Consider the following 12,292-nt stretch of genomic DNA (forward strand, 5'->3'; position numbering starts at 1 on the left):
TCAAAAAGAGTCATGGGGACTTCCCTGGTGGCACAGTGGGGACTTCCCTGGTGGCACAGTGGTTAAGAATCCGGCTGCCAATGCAGGGGACACAGGTTCGAGCCCTTGTCTGGGAAGATCCCATATGCCGCGGAGTAACTAAGCCCGTGTGCCACAACTACTGAGCCTGTGCTCTAGAGCCCACAAGCCACGACTCCTGAGCCTGTGTGCCACAACTACTGAAGCCCACGCACCTAGAGCCCATGCTCCTCAACAAGAGAAGCCACTGCAATGAGAAGCCTGCACACAGCAACGAAGAGTAGCCCACGCTCGCCGCAATTAGAGAAAGCCCATGAGCAGCAACAAAGACCCAATGCAGCCAAATAAATAAATAAACAAACAAATAAATAAGTTTTTAAAAATTATAAAGAAACAAAGATCATGTACCACAATATTCATTGCAGCTCTATTTACAATAGCCAGGACATGGAATCAACCTAAGTGTCCATCGATAGATGGATGGATAAAGAAGATGTGGCACATATATACAATGGGGTATTACTCAACCATAAAAAGAAATGAAACTGAGTTATTTGTAGTGAGGTGGATGGACCTAGAGTCTGTCATACAGAGTGAAATAAGTCAGAAAGAGTAAAACAAATACCATACACTAACACATATATATGGAATCTAAATAAGTAAATAAATGGTTCTGGAGAACCTAGTGGCAGGACAGGAATAAAGATGCAGATGTAGAGAACGGACTTGAGGACATGGGGAGGGGGAAGGGTAAGCTGGGACGAAGGGAGAGAGTGGCATGAACATATATACACTACCAAACGTAAAATAGATAGCTAATGGGAAGCAGCCGCATAGCACAGGCAGATCAGCTCGGTGCTTTGTGACCACCTAGAGGGGTGGGATAGGGAGGCGGGGGCAGGGAGATGCAAGAGGGAGGGGATATGGGAATATATGTATACGTATAGCTGATTCACTTTGTTATACAGCAGAAACTAATACACTATTATAAAGCAATTATACTCTAATAAAGATGTTTTTAAAAAAGAATGAAATAATGCCATTTGCAGCAACATGGATGGACCTAGAGATTATCATACTTAGTGATGTAAGTCAGAAAGAAAGAAAAATACCATATGATATCATTTACACGTGGAATCTAAAAGATGACGCAAATGAACATAGCTATGAAACAGAAACAGAGTCACAGACATAGAGAACAGCCTGGTGGTTTCCAAGGGTAGGGGGGATGGAAGGATTGGGAGTTTGGGATTAGCAAATACAAACTATTATATATAGGATGGATAAACAGCAAGGTCTTACTGTATAGCACAGGGAACTATATTTAATATCCTGTGATAAACCATAATGGAAAAGATATGAATATATATATATATATATACAGAAATATATGAGTGCATATATATATATATATATAACTGAGTCACTTTGCTGTACAGCAGAAACTAACACATTGTAAATCAACTATACTTCAGTAATTTTTTAAAAAGATATAACAGTTATAATTATATATGCACTAAAAAGGTGGAGTCTCAAAACATATGAAGCAAATATTGACAGAATTGGAGGGGAAGAGAGACGGTTCTACCAGAACAGTTGCAGATTTCAATTCTCTACTTTCAATAATGGATAGAACATCTAAACAGGAGATCAATAAGGAAACAGAGGACTTGAACAACGTTAAAAACCAATTAAACCTAACAGACATATACAGAAAACTCCACTCAACAGCAGCAGAATACACATTCTTAAGTGCATGTTGGTCATTAAATTTTGAATCAACAGTGAATGTCTGTTCTTTTTTTTTAATTAATTTATTTTTATTTATTTATTTTTGGATGTGTTGGATCTTAGTTGCTGCACCAGGAGCCTTCCTGTATCACAGAACAGTCTAATTTTTCTCTCACCACCCTATGACCGCATCTAAAATGAGCACCTTCTCCAGAGTTCCTGCTACCCAAGGAGAAAGCAATAATGAGGCTTGGCTCTGATTCTGGATAAGAGACACCCACCCCAGGACCATCCTCAGGCTGAGGCAAGGGAGGCATCAAATTGTGCATGTGCAGCAGCATCCCATTATCAAGTAGAAGTGGATTATATTAGTGTTCTCTTAATTAATATATTTCTCCATGCTTTGGTAAGAGTGTCTCAGTGCCTTCTTACCAGAACCTAGGGAGGAAATGTATAAGTGGGTCTTACTTGACATACCCATTCCATTATTTTTTAACTCCTTAAGCCAGGAGATTCCTTTGTATACATTAAATCAAGAAAGTTATGGATCTCAAATTCAGTTAACGTGGCCACCAGTTACTCTGGCTGTCAGTCAACCAACAAGAAAATTGTGAGAACAACTCGCAGCTGCTGAGGCCAACGCTGAGTCCAGAATATCTGCTAAGTGCCCAGATCAATAGATTCTGTCCAACCCAACATTGTTTTCCTCCGCGTATAATATCAATAAAATCCATTTTCAAACGTTATGCTCAGATATCCATTGATAACAACTAGAACAAGCCTTTTGCACACCTCTCTCCCCGGGCCAGACTTGGTATGCATCCTCCATGCACAGGGATCTGACTGTGGTGGGTGGGTCTTGAGAATGGCGTTCTCTTGAAAGCTAACTGCCTCGCTGAGAACATTACGAAGTCTTCACAAGGGGAGGTTGGTCTCCTCGGATGGCAGAAGGACACTGGACTCTAGCAGTGAGGGAGGTGCAGAGGAACTTGGAGGTTCAAGCTTCTCATACTCACCAGAATCCACCCAAAGATCCCTATTCCACTGCTGAGGGCTCCTCTCTTCCCCAATCAATGCCCTTTTGGTAAAATGCCTGGAGAGGTGTGATGTCATCTTGTGTTGTTCTTCAGAAACCTGAAGGCTAAGATTTGGGTCAAACACAGAGAAGTGGGCTCTTTTACAGCTTGGGGCCCAGCCCACCTGCTTTTGACTCTAAGTGAGAACAGCTTAGGAAAATATAACCAACCTGGTGTCCTTGGGACTCTGTGTGCAGGAAGTTCCTGCCCAGCCCATCAAGCCCCTTTCCCATCAGTACATCCAAGACCTCAGTTCCCGCACAGTATTCCTTGATTTCCTTTTGGCCCCTTTCCACAAGCCCTGCTTTTATTACTCTGAGAAAGTTTCTTGCTCTGAGCTCTCCTCTCTGGATCCTTCACCTCGTTTATGTCCTCATTACTGTTTTCTGTCTCCACCCAACCTGAGAGTTATCTGAGACAACCCTGAAGGCCCCTCACCCTTGAGGGGATCCTCACCGGCTTCTCTTAGAGATTGTAATGAGTTTCTCTTAGAAGCTCAGAGAAGCTCCATAATTAAAACACACACACACACACACACACACACACACACACACACACACACACACACACACACCTTTTTAATGCTGTCAGTTCATGTTTTGTTTGATTTAGCGCTTTCAAAAGCCAGAATAAAGGTCTGACCATTTTAGGAGTCAAGGTAGTAAAATGAAGTGGCCCTGTGTGAACAAACTCCTTTTAAGAGGAAGTAGAGAAATAGAAAAATTCTTAAAAAGGTACAACCTTCCAAGACTGAACCAGGAAGAAATAGAAAATATGAACAGACCAATCACAAGTAATGAAATTGAAACTGTAATTTAAAAACTACCAACAAACAAAAGTCCAGAAGCAGATGGCTTCACAGGTGAATTCTATCAAACATTTAGAGAAGAGCTAACACCTATCCTTCTGAAACCATTCCAAAAAATTGCAGAGGAAGGAACACTCCCAAGCTCATTCTATGAGGCCACCATCACCCTGATGCCAAAACCAGGCAAAGATACCACACAAAAAAAGAAAGAAAGAAAATTACAGGCCAATATCTATGATGAACATAGACACAAAAATCCTCAACAAAATACTAGCCAACAGAATCCAACAACACATTAAAAGAATCATACACCATGACCAAGTGGGATTTATCCCAGGGATGCAAGGATTCTTCAATATATGCAAATCAATCAATGTAATACACTACATTAGCAAACTGAAGAATAAAAACCATATGGTCATCTCAATAAATGCAGAAAAGCTTTTGACAAAATTCAACACCCACTTATGATAAAAACTCTCCAGAAAGTGGGCATAGAGGGAACCTACCTCAGATAATAAAGACCATATACAACAAACCCTCAACTAACATCTATCTTAATGGTGAAAAACTGAAAGCATTTCCTCTAAAATCAGGAACAAGACAAGAATTTCCACTCTTGCCACTCTTATTCAACATAGTTTTGGAAGTCCTAGCCAAGGCAATCAGAGAAGAAAAACAAATAAAAGGAATCCAAACTGGAAAAGAAGAAGTAAAACTGTCACTGTTTACAGATGACATGATACTATACATAGAAGGTTCTGAAGATGCTACCAGAAAACTACTAGAGCTCTTCAATGAACTTGGGAAAGTTCCAGGATACAAAATTAATACACAGAAATCTGTTGCATTTCTATACACTAACAACGAAAGATCAGAAAGAGAAATTAAAGAAACAATCCCATTTACCATTGCATCGAAAAGAATAAAATACCTAGGAATAAACCTACCTAAGGAGGCAAAAGACCTGTACTCAGAAAACTATAAGATGCTGATGAAAGAAATCAAAGAGGACACAAACAGATTCAGAGAGATATATCATGTTCTTGGATTGGAAGAATCAATATTGTCAAAATGACCATACTACCCAAAGCAATCTACAGATTCAATGCAATACCTATCAAATTACCAATGGCATTTTCACAGAATTAGAAAAAAACATGTTTACAATTTGTATGGTAACACAAAAGACCCCGAATAGCCAAAGCAATCCTGAGAAAGCAAAACGGAGCTGGAGGAATCAGGCTCCCAAACTTCAGACTATACTACAAAGCTACAGTAATCAAGAGAGTATGGTACTGGCACTAAAACAGAAATATAGATCAATGGAACAGGATAGAAAGTCCAGAGATAAACGCATGCACCTATGGTCACCTAATCTATGACAAAGGAGGCAAGAATATACAATGGAGAAAAGACAGTCTCTTCAATAAGTGGTGCTGGGAAAACTGGACAGCTACATGTAAAAGAATGAAATTAGAACACTCTCTAACACCATACACATAAATAAACTCAAAATGGATTAAAGACCTAAATGTAAGGCCGTATACTATAAAACTCTTAGAGGAAAACATAGGCAGAACACTCTCTGACATAAATTGCAGCAATATCTTTTTTGATCCATCTCCTAGAGTAATGAAAATAAAAACAAAAATAAACAAATGGGACCTAATGAAACTTAAAAGCTTTTGCACAGCAGAGGAAACCATAAATAAAAAGAAGAGACAACCCTCAGAATGGGAGAAAATATTTGCAAATGAAGTGACCAACAAGGGATTAATCTCCAAAGTACATAAACAGCTCATGCAGCTCAATATCAAAAAACAAATAAACAAACAACCCAATCAAAAAATGCGTGGAAGATCTAAGTAGACAAAAAAGACATACAGGTGGCCAAAAAGCACATGAAAAGTGCTCAACATCACTAATCATTAGAGAAATGCAAATCAAAACTACAATGAGGTATCACCTCACACCAGTCAGAATGGGCATCATCAAAAAAATCTACAAACAATAAATGCTGGTGAGGGTGTGGAGAAAAGGGAACCCTCCCACAATGTTGGTGGGAATGTAAACCATTATAGAGAACAGTATGGAGGTTCCTTAAAAAACTAAATATAGAACTACCATATGACACAGCAACCCACTCCTGGGCATATATCTTGAGAAAACCATAATTTGAAAAGATACATGCACCCCAATTTACACTGCAGCATTATTTACAATAGCCAAGACATGGAAGCAACTTAAATGTTCATCAGCAGAGGAGTGGATAAAGAAGACGTGGTACACATATACAATGGAGTATTACTCAGCCATAAAAAAGAATGAAATAATGCCATTTCCAGCAACATGGATGGACCTAGAGATTGTCATACTGAGTGAAGTAAGTCAGAGAAAGACAAATATCATATGATATTGCTTCTATGTGGAATCTAAAAAACTGTACCAATGAACTTATTTACAAAACATAAATAGAGTCACAAAGGTAGAAAACAAACTTATGGTTACCAGGGGATAAGGTAGGGGGGATAAATTGGGAGATTGGCATTGACATATATACACTACTATGTATAAAATATATAACTAGGACTTCCCTGGTGGGGCAGTGGTTGGGAATCTGTCTGCCAATGCAGGGACACGGGTTCGAGCCCTGGTCCGGGAGGATCCCACAGGCTGTGGAGCAACTGGGCCCGTGCGCCACAACTACTGAGCCTGAGCTCTAGAGCCCGCGAGCCACAGCTGCTGCACCCGAATGCCGCAACTACTGAAGCCTGCGAGCCTGGAGCCCGTGCTCCGCAACGGTGGGGAGTCCACCATGGTGAGAAGCCCGCACACCGCGGCGAGGAGTGGCCCCCGCTCGCCGCAACTAGAAGAAGCCCGTATGCAGCAACGAAAACCCAACACAGCCCAAAATTAAATAAATAAATTTTTTAAAAAAAATAGATAACTAATAAGGACCTACTGTAGAGCACAGTGAAATCTACTCAATACTCTGTAATGGCCTATGTGGGAAAAGATTCTAAAAAACAAACCAAAAAATGGATGTATGTATAACTGATTCACTTTGCAGTACACCTGAAACTAACACAGCATTGTAAATCAACTATATTCCAATTAAAAAAAAAAAAAGAGGAAGTACAGCGTCATTCAGAGAAGAGGAGGAGGAGAAAGTTTCCAAAACTGTCTGGTGTTTCGGAAAACAGCAGTGATGGCTTAGATAGGAGAAGCTAAGTGGGGACCTTCACAGCACAGAGGTGTGGAGGCCGCAGCTCACACGTGCATCACAGACCAGAGCTGAAATACGCTGGAGGGTGTGGGGCAGAGGCCCTAGAAAGCCTAGGGCAGGCTCAAGGTCAAGAGAAGAAGCGAATTTAGAGAAGAACGCAGTCACTCTCGCTCCTTGAAGCCTTACTTTGCTGGGTTTATTCTGCTTTCAAATAGAAAGTAAAGGGGAATTCCCTGGCGGTCTAGTGGTTAGGGCTCGGCGCTTTCACTGCCAGGGCTCAGGTTCAATCCCTGGTTGGGGAACTAAGATCCCACAAGCCACGTGACGCGGCCAAAATAAAAAGAAAAAAAAAAAGAGTAAAAACTTGCTGTTACTAAGGAAGCTTTCTACGAGTGAGGTATGAAGTGCACATCCTTCCTGGGCCACCCAGCCAGCGTCTCGAGAGCGGCACCTCTCTGGTTCCTCCCAGGAGCTTCGCAGCCTTTGACTACAGGGCTGATTTCTGAGTATCCGCCGCGTGCTCTGGACACCCTGACTTAGCTGATGTGGCACAGGCCACACTCTGCCTTCCTGTTTCAGCTCACAGGTACACATGTTCTTTTGTGGTCCATTTAGTGATACTTTCTTTGCATTTTGGTGCCTTTTCTTTGTGTTTTCAGGGTTCCTGAGCCCAGGAGGAGAAAACACAGTGTTAGATGAGCTGCATTCAGGCTGAATCAGGCGCTGCTGGCCACAAGGTCAATGTTAATGCATCGACAATATGCAGAAGAAGGGCATCTTTAAACAAAAGCACACACAAAGCAAGGTTCTGTTGGTCGGGTGAGGAGAATGCTGTGACCAGAGGCCTGGCGGAAGCTGCCCGGGTAATTCCCGAGGAGCCAGGCTTCACAGTGGCTTTTTGTGCGTAAGGACCTCAGATCCTAAGAATCAACTGTATGTGCCCCTGTGGTGCTCTGCAGAGCACGACCCTCTGCCCCTTTGACGGAAGAGAACACAGCCAGCAATGTCCCACCACAGAGCAGACTGTTAACAGAGCAGAGTGCCTGCATCCCGAGCCCCTCCTCGCTTCACCGTTTCCTTTCGTGTTTCCAGTCTTTCCTCCAGTCATTTCCTTCTGCTTCTCAGGTTCCCCAGAATTAAGTCTCACGAGCTGTTTTAATCAGATTCATCCCGCCATAATGGAGAAATAGCAAAACATTGGGAACTTCTGGCCTCCCAGTGGTATTTTTAAGTTTTTATTAGAAGAGGGATACAAGTGGGACTTCCCTGGTGGTCCAGTGGTTAAGAATCCGCCTTCCAACGTAGGGCATGTGGGTTCGATCCCTGGTCGGGGACCTAAGATCCCACATGCTGCGGGGCAACTAAGCCCGAGCGCCAAAACTACAGAGCCCGCATGTCACAATGAAGACCCAGCACAGCCAAATAAAAAAATCTTAAAAAAGAAGAGGAGGGCTTCCCTGGTGGCGCAGTGGTTGAGAGTCCGCCTGCCGATGCAGGGGACACGGGTTCGTGCCCCGGTCCGCGAAGATCCCACATGCCGCGGAGTGGCTGGGCCCGTGAGCCATGGCCGCTGAGCCTGTGCGTCTGGAGCCTGTGCTCCGCAACGGGAGAGGCCGCAACAGTGAGAGGCCCGCGTACCAAAAAAAAAAAAAAAAAAAAAAAAAAAAAGAGACAGGCCACCGGACTGCACGCTCCTGGTCCTTCCCATTTTCCTGCACGACTGCCACAGGTGTCATAATCACCTCCGACACCGGAACGGAGCCCGCACGGCAGGTGGAGTGCAAACCCCCCATGAGGCGCGGAAGTTGAGCAGAGAACTACCCGAACACTGAGGTCTTCTAAACCTCGTTGTTGGTCATCTTCTCCCTCCATATCTAATTCAGGTTCACTTTCTGGGTTTTGTTCAAGTTCAGAGGCACCACTTAATGACACTGGGACTTGTCTGCCAAGTCATTCCTCCGCGTTCTCCCCACTGTGATTGAAACAGCTTTTACTGCCCGACACACCTCTCCACTCCCGCCTTTGTCACTGCCTTTCTTTTCTTTCATAAAGTGTTGGTCCCAACCAGCTGGAAATGGAGGTGATTCTTGTTCATTTACATAGCAGAACACACTTTCTTTCAAAAAGCCATGGGAAAAATAATTTCTGAATTGTTTAGAGGAAAAGTTTATGACTGCGTTTTAAAATAAAATGTCAGTGAGGCTCACTTGGAGAACTCATTTGAACTCACTCAGCTAAGAGGATGGCTCTGCAGGTAACATGCATACAGTCACACCTCTCTGCCGAGCACCCTGGCAGGCGCAGATGAAATGGAATCCAGTGAAGGAAGCTTTAAAAGTAGACATTTACAAAAATGCAAACTATATATTTTATATAGAAAACAAAACAGTACGCTACCTAATTCAGAATTTCTCCTTTATCATAATTGTCATGTTTTAATAAATTTTACTCCTTTTCCTATAAAAGCAGAATGCTCACCATTCTTCAAACAGGCACAAAGCTTAAAACTTAGGCTTTAAGATAAAAGCAATCTCCCCCGTCCCCAGCATCGCATGTCACACAGAAGCTTGTCTGCACAACGTAGTGTAATTTTTATATGTGTCGTCTATTCACTTCTTTTTTCTTCCTTAGTGATCTTCTCCTATCCTTCTCCTTTGGGGTTTTACTGTCCTTTATCTAACTCCAAATTATAAAATTAGAAGTAAAATTTGCGTCTGGCCTTGCCCTGCTACACTGCTAATGCTCAAAAATCATAAACAGGAACCTACATCGTCTGCCCTGTAGACAGTTTGGGTTTGCACTAGCTCTTGGCCGTCCTGGGGGACAGCTGCGCCCCCAGCGGCAGCTGCAGGAGGGTGAGGACCAGTGGGCAGTGCGGTCCTGTTTTGATGTCCTGTGACAGCGCCTGCTTCCAGCCTTTAGAGGGGCCTCCAGGGCCCCAGCCTCCCAAAGTCCCTCAGACTCAGAACGGGGAGGCACAGCCGCTGCCAACAGGAGTCCCTGGGCCTCCCGCGCCCCTTTCTAGTCCAAGACAGACGCTCACCAGGGCCCCTCCCTGGTCTCCCCCCACCAAAACAAGCCACCCAAATAAAAAACGGGCAGAGGACCTAAATAGACATTTTTCCAAAGAAGACATACAGATGGCCAACAGACACATGAAAAGATGCTCAACGTCTAATCATCAGGGGAATGCAAACTAAAACTACGAGATGTCACCTCACACCTGTTAGAAGAATGGCTATTATCAACAAGACAACAAATAACAAATGTTGGTGAGGGTGTGGAGAAAGGGGAACCCCCATGCACTGCTGGTGGGAATGTAAATTGGTGCAGCCTCTATGGAAGTTCTTTTAAAAATTAAAAATAGAACTACCATAAGATGCAGCAATCCATTTCGTGGGATTCACAAGGACAGCTGAGCAGAGGGCTCCTGGGTTTTGGCTCTCAGACCAAGAAAACGCAAATGGATGTTCTGCTTATAATCGTCAGCTCAGAAAAGACCACACTACCCCGTCCTTTGGCGCATTCCTTCCCAGGACGAATGATCCAGTCCCTTCAAAGTCGCTCAGGAATCTGGCGAGAGCACCAGAGACCGGGCTTCACACTTGAGGGGTTTCTAGCAGGTGGTCCGGTCCCCGCCCCCTTTACCTGCTGACTTTCACAAAACACAGGAGAAAACCATCTGCTAGATTTTCTTTTAAACAAGGGACTGACGTCTTTTCCCCTCGACCTTGCTTCCACGTTCTGCTTTACAAGCCTGCGAAGAACATTTAGCGGTTCTCCCACCTAGAGCCGCCGAAGCCGACCGGCCTGGGCGGGATCTGCGACCTCGCGGGCAGCAAACTCTGGGAGCAGGCTCCCCGCTGGCTGCCCCACGGCCCAGGGTCAGAGACTCCTCTTCCCGACCCCGCCCCGCGCCCCGCCGTCCCCCGCCCCAATCCGGGCTAAAGAGAAGGTCCGCTCCCCGGCTAAAAGGGGGTGGGCGGTACTTGCAACAGCTGGAGACCCGCGTCTCCGCCGGCACCCGCGCGGCCAGAGCACGTCGCCCTCGGAGTCGCCCGCCCGCGGTCAGGGGAGGGGGACAGCCCGGGGTCGCCGGCGCCACGTGTCCGGGGCATCGGGCGGGGCCGGCAGCTGCTCCCGCTCGGCCTGGGGGAAGGCTGCGCCGGCCCGCAGCGCCCTGCCACTGCCACTGAGCCCCGCACGCGCCGTGTCCCGGACCCACCCCGCGCCGCACCTGCGCGAGCTCCCAGGTCCGCCTGCAGGTGAAAAGGGCCGGGACGAGGGGGCCGGAGCGAAGGTCGTCCACTTGGCTCGGCGGCTCGAGTAGTTTCCTCCTCAGACCTCGGAGCAGGCGAGGCTTCAGGGTTCCCGCCCTTCCTTCCACCGCTGCAGGCGACCCCGGCCCGGGGCGCGGGAGAGGTGGACGGCTGCCGGGCCGATGGAAGACCACCTTCCTGAGAGCCGGGCGGAGCCGGAGCCGCGGAGCCGGGGCAGCTAGAAGGGCAGCCTCGGCGCGCAAGACCCACGCACGTGCATGGGCGCAGCCTGGGCGGGCGGGGCGCGGGGCCTGCTCTCGGCGCAGGAGCCAAGGACGGAAAGGTGCGGGAGGCGGTCGGGGGTCGCCCGGACTATAGCCAGGGGCTGGGCGGTAGGGAGGGGCTGGGGGCGGGGCGGCGGGAGGGGCGGGGCGGCGGGAGGGGGCCGGGGATGAGGCCCAAAGATAATACACCTGTGCGCGCTCAGGGGGCCGTCCTGGGCCGGGGCTGCGGTTCAGGGCGGCGCGGACGCGGCGCCAACTCCTACCCGCTACCTCTGCCGGGCCGGTATCGCTGGCCGGAGGCTGGGGGCCTTGTCCCCAGACCCAGACGAGAGACGGAGGTTCGCAAGGGGAAGAGGCTCGCCCAGGTCTCCAAGCCCTGAGCCTGGGTCCGGACGCAGGTGTGTCTCGGTCACTCCGCGGCGGCCCGCGCTGCGCTGGCGGCCCCGAGACGGCCAATGTTGCCCATGAGAGCTCCGGTCCACGCGTGCAGCCGGTCCGCGCGCAGCCCCCGTGGTGCAGCGGGGAACGGCGAGTGGTGCTACCTCCTGGGAGAAGTTCTCCTGGACATGCCTCGGTGGTTTGCAGAGTGTACTTCCTGGGCCGGCAGCATGCGTATCTTCAGGGAGCTCGACAGAAGTTCAGGTGCTCAGGCCTCAGGCCTGCGAATCCGGAGGGCTAGGGTTGGCCTGCGTCTGATCTTACCAGCGCCCCAGGGGTGTACACTGAAGCTTGAGAACCGCTAACCTGTCTAACAAAATAACAGGCGCTGATACAATAGTTTCTCAGACTGAAACGCGTAGGCTCGTTTCGCGTTTCAGCAGCCATTTCGCAGCGAGAGGTGTTTGCAGAGAATGGGTTCACGGATGTGCTCACAAAGCTAGTTTGAG

General features: G+C 47.0%; 1 protein-coding gene across 2 annotated transcripts in view; it reads right to left on the bottom strand.

Moving 5' to 3' along the window:
- Positions 1-12,049, bottom strand: part of ADNP2 (ADNP homeobox 2) — a 65,352-nt gene extending 53,303 nt beyond the window's left edge. The window contains exon 1 of one of the 2 annotated variants that reach the window (XM_060122080.1): positions 11,948-12,045. In XM_060122080.1, the coding sequence (XP_059978063.1) occupies positions 11,948-12,015 (68 nt within the window). In that variant the 5' untranslated portion in view covers positions 12,016-12,045. Of the gene's footprint in view, positions 1-11,947 lie in introns of both variants that reach the window. The other variant, XM_060122083.1, reaches the window with a different exon arrangement.
- Between the last annotated feature and the right edge of the window lie 243 nt (positions 12,050-12,292).

This window comes from Lagenorhynchus albirostris, chromosome 14, assembly GCF_949774975.1.
Source record: "Lagenorhynchus albirostris chromosome 14, mLagAlb1.1, whole genome shotgun sequence".
Classification (NCBI taxonomy): domain Eukaryota; kingdom Metazoa; phylum Chordata; class Mammalia; order Artiodactyla; family Delphinidae; genus Lagenorhynchus; species Lagenorhynchus albirostris.